Source organism: Lepidochelys kempii, chromosome 11, assembly GCF_965140265.1.
Source record: "Lepidochelys kempii isolate rLepKem1 chromosome 11, rLepKem1.hap2, whole genome shotgun sequence".
In the NCBI taxonomy this organism is placed as follows: Eukaryota; Metazoa; Chordata; order Testudines; family Cheloniidae; genus Lepidochelys; species Lepidochelys kempii.
This window is the reverse complement of record NC_133266.1, coordinates 79,912,047-79,927,115: the sequence shown is the minus strand read 5'-3', so window position 1 is coordinate 79,927,115 and position 15,069 is coordinate 79,912,047. Positions and strand designations below refer to the sequence as shown.

Below are 15,069 nucleotides of genomic sequence, written 5' to 3'. Positions count from 1 at the left end.
GCTCCGCCTCCTCCCCTGAGCGCACCACGTTCCCAGTCCTTCCCCTCCCTCCCGGAGCCGGTTACAGCTGTTTGGCGGTGGCAAGCGCTGGGAGGCAGACGGAGGAGCGGGAACGCGGCGCCCTCAGGGGAGGGGGAGGAGGGGGAGATGGGGGGGCGGGGATGGGAGCTTGGCTGCTGGTGGGTGCAGAGCACTCACTAATTTTTCCCCATGGGTGCTCCAGCCCTGCAGCACCCACAGAGTCGGTGCCTATGCTCCCTTCAACCCCCCATCTCCTCTGTCTCCCCCATGCCCCTCTCTAGAGCCATAGCAGTGTGTTGTAACCCATCTGAGCTGTCCCTGGGACAATGACTAGTTCAGTCCATTTCTGGTCCACAACCAGAGTGAACCCTAGTGGGATATTGCTACCCCTGACTCCACCTCCCCATCTCCAGGCCTCAGGGGCAGATTTTGAGCAGGACGCCAATGCCCACCCAGAAGAAGGGAAGGATTGTCTCCCCAGTGAAAGACGCTGACATGAAAGTAAAGATCAGGGTCTCATTACCAGTATCATAAAATGCCACGCACTCCGCTTCATAGTCCAGATAAACCCCAATCTTCTTAGGCCTCTCATTCAGGGGCATGGGAGTCTCAGGGGAGGTGAGAGCCCGGTACTGATCCCCACACCGCTCCACAGCCCAGATCCCCTGCTCAGGGTTAAATCTGATCCCTCCCTTCCTCCTCATAGACTCTCTGGCGACACCCACAGCCCAAAATCCCCCATCTCCCACCTCCACCTCCCAGTAATGTTTCCCCAAGGTGAACCTCTCGCAGCCCAGCAAACAGAAAGAATGGAATCTCTCTGGATTGTCCGGCACCTCCTGCCGTGCAATTCCACGCCTCACGCTTTTCCGATCCTCGGACACAACGAGCTGGGCGTTTGCCGTGTTTGGATCCATGGTCACATTCGCTGCAGTGGAGAGAGGGAGAATCAGGACGCTAAAGGCAGAGCCAGAGGTGCAGGAATGCGGGAATGGCCCCCCCACTCCCCACGGGCCTGGCCCCCTGCCCCTTCTCCTCCCCCCAAAGGCCCGCCTCCTGGCCAGGCCAGAAGCTGGAGCCCGACCTGGGGAACCTCTGCAGCTGTGGGGAGTCGTGGACCCTCCCATGGCCCTGCCCCCCAGATGACCCCCCATCCAAGGCTGATGGAGGGTCCGTGGCTCTTCGCAGCAGCTGCCCGGCTGTCACTTACCATGGCCCGGTTGCAGCTCTTTGGCCCCCCAGGCCAGGCTGGAAGCTGGATCTGGGTCAGGGTAAGAGCCACGCGGGCAACTGTGGGGAGCTGCAGAGCCTCCACCTGCTTTGGTGGGGACCCAGGGGATGGGGACTTGGGCCAGGGGCTGCTCTCGCCCCTCTCCCCATCCCAGGTCCCAGCTTCTGGCTTGGCCAAGGGGGCAGGGCCTCTGGAGGAAGAGAAGGGGCAGGGGCAGGGCCATGGAGGGGGGTGCGGCCTCGTGCCCCCCCCCGCCCGTCAGTTTTAGGAAGAAGGATCCATCACCCCTGGACAGAGCTCATCTCTGGGGGAAGGTTTGATCTGCCCCAACTCCTTCCTCCGGGATTTGCCCAGCTCTGAATGGGGAGGAGCTCCAAGATCTCATCAGAGTGCAGGGCAGAGTCACAAACCCGAGCAGGAACAGGTCAGTGACAAGAGCAAAAGGTCATCTGAGTCAGGCCTGAGATGCAGACTCTTTCCTCTCCTGCAGATGCCTCTCCCTGGAACCAGAGACCCAGGAATGCTGGGGATTTTATTCCCGTTTCTTTCTCATGGACAGAACCCCTGCTGTGCTCCTCCTTCCTAATATTTAAAGTCAGATCACACCATAACATGATTTGATATACCCCTAACTTAAGTTCAAGGCCAGGTAGAAAGGAATAACAGCCAAGAGACCATCTCTACTAGAGGGAAGCGATCCACAGGAAAAGGGAATTAGGACAGGTTGAAGAAGCAGAGAGATAGTTTAGCACAAACAGTGCTTAAAGTAGATTGAAACACAATGGGCCGCTCTCACAACTAGAGTCGGTGACATTGTTAGGCCAAAACTTTTGTTGGTGAAAAATTCAGATTCAATAACACAAACATTTTCCAAATCCACGTCAGTTTGGCCAAATTGTTTGTTTAAGAGAAATAAAAATATTTAAAAAAAATCAGAATATTTTGTTTTGATATTTTAAAAACTAAACATTTTAATTTCTTTGGTTGGGAACAATTTTTCATTTCAAAATTTCCCTTAATCTTATTTTTAAAAAAGCAAAAAAACTTTATAAATGCTTAAAATAAAACATTTTGTTTAAATCATTTTTTTAACTCTCTACAAATTTTCATTTCTGATCTGACCCAAAACAAATTTGTCTTCAATTTTTTGAAATTGCCAATGAACTGAAATATCCACTTTTCACCCAGGTCTCCTCATGACATTATCTAAGGAGGAAGGAGGAGATCATCTGTTTTCAGCAGAGGAGAGGAAACTTCTCTCCTATCCACCACACCCCCCACACTCTCTATCCTTTAACCATCCGTGGACGTTACTCCAGTTCTCATTCGATGTAAGTCACTGCAGAGTGGTACCAATGTAGACGTAGCTCACTTCCAAGGTAAAAAGTTGGGGAAGCAGCTGTCCATTGGCTACCCTACACTGCAGTGGCCACTGCAGAACTGACCTTACCATCACCTTCCTATGCTCAGTGGCTCTGGGGTCATCTCAGCTGGGAGTTACTTGACTCTTCAAATGCATGGGTTGAATTTGCAAGCCATGTTCCCCTAACAATCATGTTCTGATTATTGTTAGTGATATTCCAGTGTATGCGGTTTGGAGGGAAAGCAGGGCTTATAATGGAAGCTCACTTGCATCCTCAACTACAGAAGACATAGGTGGCCCACAGCTGATTCAGGTGTCTTTAGCTTGGCATCCAGGTGGAATGAAAAGGGATTGAGAAGGTGGTATCACTTTTTCCATTTGAAATTAAATGTAGGCCATCTCCCATCCCAAAGCTAGATCTGACTGAGAATTCTCACCTTGTGTGAGGTCCTGGCATGGCAAAGGATAAGGCCAATATCCCATTTCAGTGTTAGTATAGATAATGCTTGTTGTGAATGAGTCAGAATTTCATGGCTGTCATGAAATCTATGCAGCTATCAAAGTTTGTTCATGGTAGCAATGTGGACCAGTGAAACTCACTCTATAGATAAGGTCCCAGCTGAGTTTCCTTTAATAGCCCATTTTTGCCACGGTTACAATACTTATATTAGCTTCAAAATTGGCTGATGAGGTCTGGCTCTTAATATTATATAAATAAAGCTGAAAACAAACAAACAATCAACAACACAGCAGTCAGCAGGACAACCCTATATGAAGACCAGTGTCCAGCATCAAAATGTAGGGGATTAAAGTTTAAATTTGAAAGTAGTTAATATGGTTTATTCTCTTTGGCAATCTAAGCACTGAAGCTGGGGGAATTTTTTTTTTTCTGAAAAATGTAGATTTGGACTGACTGAAAGATTTCACGAATTTGTGTAAAATTCAGAGAATTCTTCTGGTAGGGAAAAAACTCTGAAAAAGTTGACACACTGCTTTTTCACATTTTTGAAACAAAACAGTTTGACTTTTTGGTTCAGAAAGATTTTTCTTTTTGAAATTTGCTTCAATTTTATTTTAAAAGATGTTTTAAACCTTTATAGATTAATCAGCCATTTCTGGCCAAAAGATTTGTTTCATTCAACCAGATTTTTTCAACTTTTCAGTTTGCCCAATTTCTTTAAAAAAAAAAATCATTTTGAGCCACCCTGAAAAGATTTTTTCATTTTATTTACAGTAGAACCTCAGAGTTACGAACACCCCAAGAATGGAGGTTTTTCATAACTCTGAAAAAATGTAATGGTTGTCCTTTCAAACGTTTACAATGTTCAGCTGACTTAATGCAGCTCTGAAATTTTACTGTGCAGAAGAAAAATGCTGCTGTCCCCCCCACCCCCCCTTTTTTTTTTAGTAGTTTATGTTTAACACAGCACTGAACTGTATTAGCTTTTTTATTTAATTTTATTTTATTGCCTGATCATGCACTTCCAGTTCCAAATGAGGTCTGTGGTTGACTCGTCAGTTCATAAACCTGGTGTTTGTAACTCTGAGGTTCTCCTGCATGTATTTGTTTTCAGTACAGCTGGCAAACTGAAGAATTGGCTATTCACACACCTCCACTAAGCACATCAAATGACTGCCATAGAATCAAACTTTAACAAAAAATGACAAACTAGTCTTTTCCCCTGAAGACAGAGCTCCCAGTATAACCTGATCACTAGGATGGCTGACAATAAAAAAGGACAGACAATTTCCATCAAATCATACATCAGGAATAAGGAGGACTGTGTGGGGAAGGGGATGTGTTCAGTGCTTAAATTTGTGCCAGGACATGCCAGCGTTGAGCCCTGTCATCTCTAGGCTTGGCAGTTTGTAGCCCTGGTGCCTCTGGGCTTGCTGCATCAATTATGAATGTAAAAAAAACTGCTTGAGCCCTGGAACCTCTTTCATTACATGTTAAACACTGGATGATATAAGAGCAGACCCATGGAGCAAACCCGTGTGGGAAGCGTTTGTGCATCTTTGTCTTCTTCTCCCAGAACTGTGCAAATAACTGATTTTTAGGTTCACACCAAAAATAAATTTAAAAAAATCATTTTGGGTCAACCAAAAATCTTAAAATGTGTTTGTTTTGGGTTGAATGACATATATTGTTTGACACAGAATAAAACATTTTGTTTCACTTTTGAGGGTTTTTAAACCTGAAAAAAAAAATGAAGTAAAATTTGAAATGAAAAGTCTTTTTGAATAAAAAAATCGTAATATTTCACTTTGGACATTGCCAAAATGGAGACTGGGGGAAATTGGGCTTGGAGAGGAGGATAGGAGGAGATTTGGGTGGAAGAGAAGAAATCTTCTTTCATGTTGCAGGAAATGTCTGCAGGCAGGGAGAACCTTGTGGGTGATTTGTTGAGTTCAAACTCAATAGAAAAATCCTACCTTGGGCCCAGACTTAGCCTATCAGTTTTCAGGCTAAGAATCACCTTGCTTTTGTTCTGTTGATCTCTCTTCTCTTCCTTTGTTACTTCCTTGCTCATACATTTTCTTTCAGGTATGTTTCCCCTTTTCTTCCCCTATCCTGACTCTCTCAGTCAGGTTCCTAATTCTCCTCTTCATAGCCTTTCCCTGATACGTGATCCCTTCCCTTCAAATAGCTGCTTCTTTCTTCCTCATTCCCCAGGGCTCCCTTTCCTTCATTCTTTTCCAGTGTTCTTCTTCCTTCATGCTGACCTCCCCCTTCTTCCTCTTTCTAACCTCCCTGCCCGAGGATAACCTTTACTCCCCTTCTTTCCTGTCTCTCTGGCTCTGTCAGGGAGGCTCATGCAGTTTACTGTGCAGGCCATGGCGTTCATGCATGAACAGAAAGAAAGGAGCACTAGATGCAAGATAGTCAGGGAAATGAAAAAAGTTCAGTGAATCATGCACGATGTCCTGAGAAACACTGGACATGTCTGAGCCATCTGCCCCACTGTATTCACAATTACTGAAAATGTAAATCAGTTTGCTAGATTCAGTGACATAATTTGACCCTCTGCTCTGGAAGTTAATTTTACAATATACTTAAGGAGCTAGGCTATGGTTCATCCATATATATATATATTCAGGAGGAGACTAAGGATTTAGCCATTCTCTGGTTAGAGGCATCGCACTGTCAAGAATATACTGTTTATACATGTAATGCAATGGCCATAAGAATGACCAGACTGGGCTAGACCCAAGGTCCATCTAGCCCAGTGTCCTGTCTTCCGACAGCGGCCAGTGCCAGGTGCCCCAGAGGGAATGAACAGAAAGGAATCATCCAGTGATCCATCCCCCATCACCCAGTCCCAGCTTCTGGCAAAAAAAGAAATTAAGTGATTTGCCCAATGTCACACAGGAGACGGGATCTGAACTGAGGCCTTCAGAATTCTAGGTTAACACCCTAGCCGCTGGACTGTCCTTCCCCTATGAATGTGCAAAGAATAACATCAGGACAGCATCCCATTCAAGTACTACCTGAGCATGTATTATCCAGAAAAATGTTAATTCACTCCTCTCTGTGTTCCCAAAGGAAGATTCCCCAGCTCTACAGCTCACTTGGGGAACCGCCTTCACCATTCAAACTTCAACCAGAGAAACTATTGCGTTATTTCCTGTTTGTGTTTTGTGTTGTTTTAAACTATTTCTACCAAGAAAGGGAGCAAGGTTCTCTCAAGGAAGTGAAATTTGGACATTAACTAAATACAAACTTTACTTACTTGGACAAACTAGGGCTTTTCTCCATTCTGAAACCAAGCAAATCAAATAAAGGTGAGCACTCATGTGAATAAGTTCATTGTTAAGCTGAATCTGATTAATAAAAAAGGATGCATTACAGAAAAAAGAAGGGGGGAAAAGCTTACCAAGTTCCCTTTGCAGTCCACCTAAATAATAATAATAGTAACAATAATTAAAACATCGGAAATAAAGACATTGTGGACGAGCTTTTCTCCCAAGAATAAATGAAGCCCGACTCCTTCATCAAAACCATCTCAGGCCAAGACTTTTTAATCAAGTCTTTGGGAAACGATTCCCTTCCAAACCATGGATAAAGCACCTCTGAAATCTTCCAGTATCAATTATTCTAGCCCTAAGTGGGTTTAAAGGCCACATCCTATACCCAACCACTACACAGCGTGGGACAGGGGTTGTAGGCAGTGAAATTATGTAACTTGATGATCACTGTAGACAAACTCCTTACCTACAGATAGTGTTGTATCTTCATTTTAGTGTTAAATTGTTGTCTTGTATGTTATTATCTTGTTGTATCTGATCTGGGACTTTAGTACAAAGTCAAGGCCTGCGTGTGTGTGCTGGAGTTGGTACTCGCAGTGTTTCTATACATTTCTGTGATTCCATAAGGAAGTACTATAAAACTCCAGACTAGAGCTTGTCAAAACTCAGAATGTATGTCACACTGTTTCATTAGGTGGCTGAGAATCTGGACCAGCATATCTATTCAATACCCTTAGTTCTAATCACTATCTCACAATCTTTCTTGGTGACAAATCATTTGTTGTGTGTTTGAATTCAGCCTGCAGTTCCTGTCTGGGGAGAAAAGTAGATGGAAAATGTCACGAGAAGATGCAATCCATACAAAAATGAGAAAATATCACTTACTAATTTTTTCATTGAGTTCACCTTAAATAAAAAGAAAAGGAAAAGGCAATTAAAAATTCTCTTACAATGTTTGGAAATTTAAAGATCACTTTTCATTATAGTCATTCAGCTCACGTACATAGGCCTTGAATTATTTCAGTGGAACTAATCACATACTTAAAGTTAACCATATGCAAGTGTGATGGCCACCATACTGTTTGATGCACCAGGCATTTAACTGGGGACCTCCAGAGCTAACAAAAAGACCAAATTGCTGTAGATTTAGCAAGGGTCTGTAGCAGACTCATATTGTATGTAGAGCAGTACGCAGGCAGGCCTGTAACACATTCACCAGTGGGTTGTATAATGCAGAAGGATCATGGCTGTTCATTGCTATTAATATCTACCTTCCCATGGTATTCTAAAGACCTGAATCTACGCTGAAATCAGGGGGGCTGAATTCAACAGTTCACTCGCATGGCTCCAAACTCAGGATCAGGAGCTAAGATTACAGGCAACAATGCATTATAAACACCCAATCTGACCAGCACTCAGGCACATGCATAAAGTTACTCATGCATGTAAGTATTTGCAGGCTTGGACTCTTAGGCACTGATGATACAAAGAGTGAGGCTCGTACGTAATTTTAAGCATGTGAGCACTCCCATTGACTTCAACAAGGCCACCTGTGTGCTGAAAATGAAGCATAAGTTTAAGAACGTGTTGGCTCAGAGCTCCAATATAATTTTTTAAAGATTTACAGTTTTGCAGAGCAAAGTGTCTTTAGGTCTGATTATTAATTGTTAGAGCTGGTGGGAAAATAGCTTGTGTTTGTGGGGGGAGGGTAAGTGACAATTTGGTTGACATTTTCCCTGCCCCTTTTTGGTCATTGGAAATAAAAATGATGATGATGGAAAATCAAAATTCAGAATATTTTGATTACTATTCCTCACAGCCCAGTACCCTTTGATTGCACTGGGAGTGGTGTGCGTGCAAGAAATGAAAGGTCAGACCTTAACATTATTATCAAAGTCTGGTTTTTATTCTGACATACCATTTTGTAGACGATGATTTATTACAAAGACCCCAATCCTGCAAATGACTGATCTGCTGTGCCCTCTGAATTGTGGCCAAAGTTAGTGCATTTGATTTTCAAATTGACATTATTCCTTTAATTAAAAACAACAACAATTTAACCGCGTACAACTTCATATGAGAGATTAGATTGGGAGAAAAATTGAACTTACTAATATTTTCAAGATGTGCCCCTGAAATAAAGCAAACAGAAATAAATACAAACTATTTAAGAGTTTTTTCAATGAACAAAGGTTTAAATATTTTTCCCCATTTTATATTGATTCCTAGTGTCCAGATAATCATTAATTACATTTCTATCCATATTGTGGATTTTCTGGTTACAAGTGAAACTAAAAATTCAAAGGTTTACAGTTTTGAATTGTGTCTAGAAGTGGGGCTCAGTTCTGCTTCTGGGAGCCTGAGGCGTACAGAGATTGCAAGAGTAAGCCCTAAAATGATAACGGCTAACACCACATGAACAATTAATATTCATTCAGTTCTATAACTCAGTCTTTAGACTTTCTTCTTTCCTTATCCTTAATATGGATTGGTTTAACTTTCTTCTAATATGGCACATCTCTCCATTATATCCTTTCCCCTCCTTCTGTCACCAGAATTCCCTCTCTCTCTTCCAAGGTGTAGCCACTTCTGCCACCACTGAGAACAGCCGAGCTCCATCCTCTTTGGAACCCCCCTTCAGGCAGTTGAAGGCTGCTATCAAATCCCCCCTCACTCTTCTCTTCTGCAGACTAAATAACCCCAGTTCTCTCAGCTGCTCCTTGTAAGTCACGTGCCCCAGCCCCCTAGTCATTTTTGTTGCCCTCCGCTGGACTCTCTCCAATTTGTCCACATCCTGGACACAGTACTCCAAATAACAATATCATAGCATCTGGGGACTAATGCTGATATGGCTGAGGTAGGGGAGACATTTATCATACAATCTAGACCTTCATGTCATGTCTACTTTCCTTATCCTTAATATGGATTGGTTTAACTTTCTTCTAATATGGCACATCTCTCCATTATATCCTTTCCCCTCCTTCTGTCACCATAGTTGCCACCCTATACCAGAAACCTACTGACTGCTATAACTACCTACATGCCTCCAGCTTTCATCCAGACCACAGCACACGATCCATTGTCTACAGCCAAGCCCTAAGATACAACCACATTTGCTCCAACCCCTCAGACAGAGACAAACATCTACAAGATCTCTATCAAGTGTTCTTACAACTACAATACCCACCTGCTGAAGTGAAGAAACAGATTGACAGAGCCAGAAGAGTACCCAGAAGTTACCTACTACAGGACAGGCCCAACAAAGAAAGTAACAGAACGCCACTAGCCGTCACCTTCAGCCCCCAACTAAAACCTCTCCATCGCATCATCAAGGATCTACAACCTATCCTGAAGGACGACCCATCACTCTCACAGATCTTGGGAGACAGGCCAGCCCTTGCCTACAGACAGCTCCCCAACCTGAAGCAAATACTCACCAGCAACTACACACCACACAACAGAACCACTAACCCAGGAACCTATCCTTGCAACAAAGCCCATTGCCAATTGTGTCCACATATCTATTCAGGGGACACCATCATAGGACCTAATCACATCAGCCACATGATCAGAGGCTCCTTCACCTGCACATCCACCAATGTGATATATGCCATCATGTGCCAGCAATGCCCCTCTGCCATGTACAAACCAGTCTCTACGTAAAAGAATAAATGGACACAAATCAGACGTCAAGAATTATAACATTCACAAACCAGTCGGAGAACACTTCAATCTCTCTGGTCACTTGATTACAGATTGAAAGTCGCAATATTACAACAAAAAAACTTCAAAAACAGACTCCAACGAGAGACTGCTCAATTGGAATTAATTTGCAAACTGGACACCATTAAATTAGGCTTGAATAAAGACTGGGAGTGGATGTATCATTACACAAAGTAAAACTATTTCCCCGTGTTTATCCCCCCCCACATCCCACACTGTTCCTCACACATTCTTGTCAACTGCTGGAAATGGCCCATCTTGATTATCACTGCAAAAGTTTTGTTTCCCCCCCCACCCCCGCTGGTAATAGCTCACCTTAACTGATTGCTCTTGTTACAGTGTGTACGGTAACACCCATTGTTTCATGTTCTCTGTGTATATAAAATTGTCATACTGTATTTTCCACTGCATGCATCCGATGAAGTGAGCTGGAGCTCACGAAAGCTTATGCTCAAATAAATTGGTTAGTCTCTAAGGTGCCACAAGTCCTCCTTTTCTTTTTGTGAATACATACTAACACGGCTGCTACTCTGAAACCTGTCATGTGAGTTGCTCAAAGGGGCCAGGAAGCGGCTGATGTCTTCCCCAGCATGGGCAAGTCCCTAACAGGCTTTGAACTAGCATGGCCAGCTTCTGCACAGCCGCCCTGCAGCCCACCACAATGGGGCCACGCAACAAGTCAGAAGGGGGGTGGCTAGAAAGCATGGCCCGCTGGTAACATCTGCCTGGCGAGAAGCCATAGAGCAGCTGCAGCCAGGTGGTATAGATTAGAATAGCCCAGCAGCTGCTGTAATCAAAAGCTGGGCGAATAACAGGTTCCTCAGATCTCTGCAATTCCAAATAGTTGGCGGGGAAGGCGCATTTCAGGTTGAACCACAAAGATTTTTTATTTAGTTGTTCTCAGTGACTGAAAAGTTCAGTAAAAAATTAGTTCCAGGTTGACCAAGATACTTTGTTTGACCTGAAGTGAAACGCCTTGCTCTGATTTCAAGCATTTTCTTAAAAAATATAAAATAAAGGAATTTTCAAAACAAAAAGTCATTTTGAATCAAAAACTCAATGTTGCATTTTGAAAACGTGAAACCAAAACATTTCAATCTCTTCAGACTTTTTACACCAAAACAATTTGGCAAATTCAACATGAATTCTCAAAACATTTTGATGTCACTGAATTTCCTCTTTTCCCCCCTAAAAATAAAATTGGTTAAAAAATTCCACCCCTCTAGGCTACTCGACAGTAAGGCTGGGGTCTGTGTCGAACTGGCCAGGGAGCCATTACTGAGTCCTCTCCATCTTCTGCTGCGGCCACTCTCAGTCAGCATGCTGAGGGTATGTCTACACTACTCACTGGATCGGCGGGCAGCGACCGATTTATTGCGTCTAGCCTAGGCGCGATAAATCGACCCCCGAGTCTCCCATCGACTCCAGAACTCCAGCGCCGTGAGCGGCAGCCGTCGACTCACCGCCGTGGAGACACCACAGTGGGTAGATCTAAGTACGTCGACGTCAGCTCCGTTATTCACATAGCTGAAGTTGTGTAACTCAGATTGATCCCCCACCCCCACCCATGTAGACCAGGGTTGAGTCAGTACCCTGACTTCTAGTCACTTAAACATGTTCTCACATTGCCTTTTTACATCAGATCATTCACTGTATGTCTAATCTAAAGCTGCAGGAACTTTGAGGGTAGAAAAAGAAAATTATGTTATAATGGAAAGTAACACCCTACAAAAAAGTTTCAACTGCGGGAAATATAGCTTACTAATTTCTTCATGGAGTTCACCTAAAAAGAGAGAGAAAGAAATCCACATAAATAATTAGAAGCTTGTAATATTTTATCTGAGTGCATCCAGATTTAGGCCTGATCCTGCAAACACTTATTCACGTGTAAGAGTCCCACTGAATTGCATAAAGTTACATATTGGCTTATGTCTTTGCAATATCTGGGTTCAATTGTCATTACATGGGATTTTTCTTTGCTGCCTAAAACTTCATGTTAGATATTTCATTAGAAGAAAAATAGAACTTACTGATATTTTCAAGGTGTTTCCCTAAAATAAAACAAAAACAAATACAAATGATATCATTAAATTATATTTTCATTCAAATTATTTAGGAACTTGCAGTGAATAAAAATTTCAAGGATTTTTTTTCATTTTTTACATATCAAGATCATCAGCACTAACATTTTTCTTTCATGTTTCAGAGTAACAGCTGTATTAGTCTGTATTCGCAAAAAGAAAAGGAGTACTTGTGGCACCTTAGAGACTAACCAATTTATTTGAGCATAAGCTTTCGTGAGCTACAGCTCACTTCATCGGATGCATACTGTGGAATCTTTTTATACACACAGACCATGAAAAAATGGGTGTTTACCACTACAAAAGGTTTTCTCTCCCCCCACCCCACTCTCCTGCTGGTAATAGCTTATCTAAAGTGATCATTGTAAGGAGAGTGATCACTTTAGATAAGCTATTACCAGCAGGAGAGTGGGGTGGGGGAGAGAAAACCTTTTGTAGTGGTAAACACCCATTTTTTCATGGTTTGTGTGTATATAAAAAGATCTTCTGTACTTTCCACAGTATGCATCTGATGAAGTGAGCTGTAGCTCACGAAAGCTTATGCTCAAATAAATTGTTTAGTCTCTAAGGTGCCACAAGTCCTCCTTTTCTTTTTTCTTTCATGTTGCTTTACACTTCTGGATTCACTACACATACAGATCGATCCTTTCAAAGGTTTAGAGCTCTGAATTATTTGTAGGATTCAGGCCAATTCTGCTTCACAGACCCTAATCTCCTGTTGGCTTCACTAGCAATCGAGAGTGCAAAGACTGCAGGATCAAATCCTAACATGGGAATAGTTTGTTGATATGACTTGAACCTTCAATATTTATTTGCTTCTCTAGCTAGGGAGGTTGTGAAATCTCTATCACTGGAGGTTTTTAAGAACAGATCAGACAGGCACCTTCAGGGATGGTCTAGGTATGCTTCACCCACATGTACCAAGGCAGGATGGGGGGAAGTGGCAGGACTAGAAGACCTCTTGAGGTCCCTTCCAATTCTGCATTTCTACAATTCTCTTGGTCTTTATTCGTGCTGTTGCTTTTATTATAAAGATTAAGGGTAGTATTTTCCTAGCTCTGTTCCCACTGAAGTTAGTGGGAGTTTCACCATTGACTTCAGTACGAGCAAATTTAGGCCAGTCCCGGGTGTTTTTGATAATGCCACCCTAATAGGTTTAGACGGTCTCTTGTCTGCCACAACGCTATTATGTTATGGCTCCAATTCAGGAAAGCACTTAAGCATGTGTTTCAAGATAAACACTTGCTTAGGTGCTACGTTGAATTGGGGCCTTGGCCTATAATCACTCGGATGCTACAGCGAACAATAAAACAGCGTCAGAGTTTCTATTGGAAACCTTTATTTCTGTTCCTTTTCATGTTTCTCCCATTGCCTTTTGGTGACCTTAGTGCATAGTGAACCTTGGGGAGGGAGGGGGATTGTGCTGGAGAATAGAGTTAAAATTCTTCATATGAGATGACTATGTACAAAAGGGAATACGAGGAAAATGCTAACTTACCGATTTCTGCCTGCAATCTCCCTAAGGAAAGAAGAAAAAACAAAACAGATAAAAATAAATACAAATGTCGTGCTCCTGTCCAGGTGCCTACAGATATGAAAGACCATTTTCATTACAAGCACAAAATTATTCTTTCTTATTACCGTATATGTCTCCCAGTAGGCACCCTCGGGTTACAGGTCAGACCTGTGTTAGTTGTGCCCAATTTTGCAAATCTTTATGCACCGGAAGAGCATTATTCATACGTGTGATCCTGTGTGGGGCTGGGCTCTGGAAATTATTTTGGAAGGGTTACCAGTTTGATGGGTGCAAGACGGTTTTGTCTGCTCACTTGTTACTGATCTTTTTTCCATTTTTTGTGCATCCCAAACTCCTGTTCACTACTCTGGGAGTTCTGCACACAGAAGGAATGAAAAGTAGGCCTTGAAATCACTAATACTTTACTAACAATTTGAGGCTATGGCTTGTTTTCTACTTTTCTGGTTAACAGAATCAGAGCTGTCAGCAGCGGTGTAGCTCAGTGAATTGTTGATTTTTCTGTTCGGTGGCCAAACTGAACGTTGCCCCCCACACACACACACACACACTTTTGTTGTTTCAGTTTGTTTTTTCCTTCACAAAATGAGAAATGAAAAAAACAAAACAGTTTGGTTGAACAAAATGTTTAGAATATCAATCTGAATGGCTATTTTGAAACAAAATATTGATTCAAATTGACACTCTCTAAATGAAATATTGATTTGAATTCACATTTTTGAAACAAACCATTTTACCATTTCTGAATTCTTAAGTGTTTTCAGTTGAAATTATTCAGTGAATTCAACCCAAATTTGCAAATAGTTTCAGTACCCTAAAAAAACATATTTCAGTGAATTTACAATCCCCCCTCAAAAAAACAAAACAAAAAACCACCCCAGCCAAGCTGTACGCCTTATGCCGAAGATTACAACTTGGGCAACACATTCTAGCATTTTTATAACAATAATTAATAATGATGTGGCTGAGGCAGGGGACTGGATTTTCTGCTACTTTGTGGGCCCTTTTGACGTCTAGACTAAAAAGCAATTGGATGTCCCAAGCTGAAGGCTTCCCTGGTGTGATGGAGTCCCTAGCAGGCCCAGAGCTGGTGTACTCAACTTCTGAACCACCCCCTCAGCAGCCTCCGGGGAAGAAGGTGCGCTGGGGCTGGAAAATGACCAGAGTGACACAGATTATGTCTGTGCTGGGTCTGCAGGACTGGTCCCAGAGTCAGGGAGCCGTAACTTGCTCTTTTATGTCCTCCTCTGGCCACAGCTGAAAATGGGAGCCAGCACTTCTATTAGTTATTTATTATTTGCATTGGGTAGTTCAGAGGCACTCCAGCCCTGGGTCAAGACCCCGTTGTGGTAGGTGCTGTACAAAC

The 15,069-nt window shown here is 42.8% G+C and overlaps 1 protein-coding gene across 3 annotated transcripts in view; it reads right to left on the bottom strand.

Moving 5' to 3' along the window:
• Positions 1-15,069, bottom strand: part of LOC140895985 (butyrophilin subfamily 1 member A1-like) — a 47,656-nt gene continuing 32,587 nt past the window's right edge. For 2 of the 3 annotated variants that reach the window (XM_073307024.1, XM_073307026.1), the window contains 8 exons: positions 13,668-13,688; positions 12,119-12,139; positions 11,851-11,871; positions 8,477-8,497; positions 7,251-7,271; positions 6,494-6,514; positions 6,350-6,376; positions 1-949 (listed from right to left, as the gene is read on the bottom strand). In XM_073307024.1, coding sequence (XP_073163125.1) covers positions 438-949; positions 6,350-6,376; positions 6,494-6,514; positions 7,251-7,271; positions 8,477-8,497; positions 11,851-11,871; positions 12,119-12,139; positions 13,668-13,688 — 665 coding nt within the window. In that variant the 3' untranslated portion in view covers positions 1-437. The remainder of the gene's footprint in view (positions 950-6,349; positions 6,377-6,493; positions 6,515-7,250; positions 7,272-8,476; positions 8,498-11,850; positions 11,872-12,118; positions 12,140-13,667; positions 13,689-15,069) is intronic. The other variant, XM_073307025.1, reaches the window with a different exon arrangement.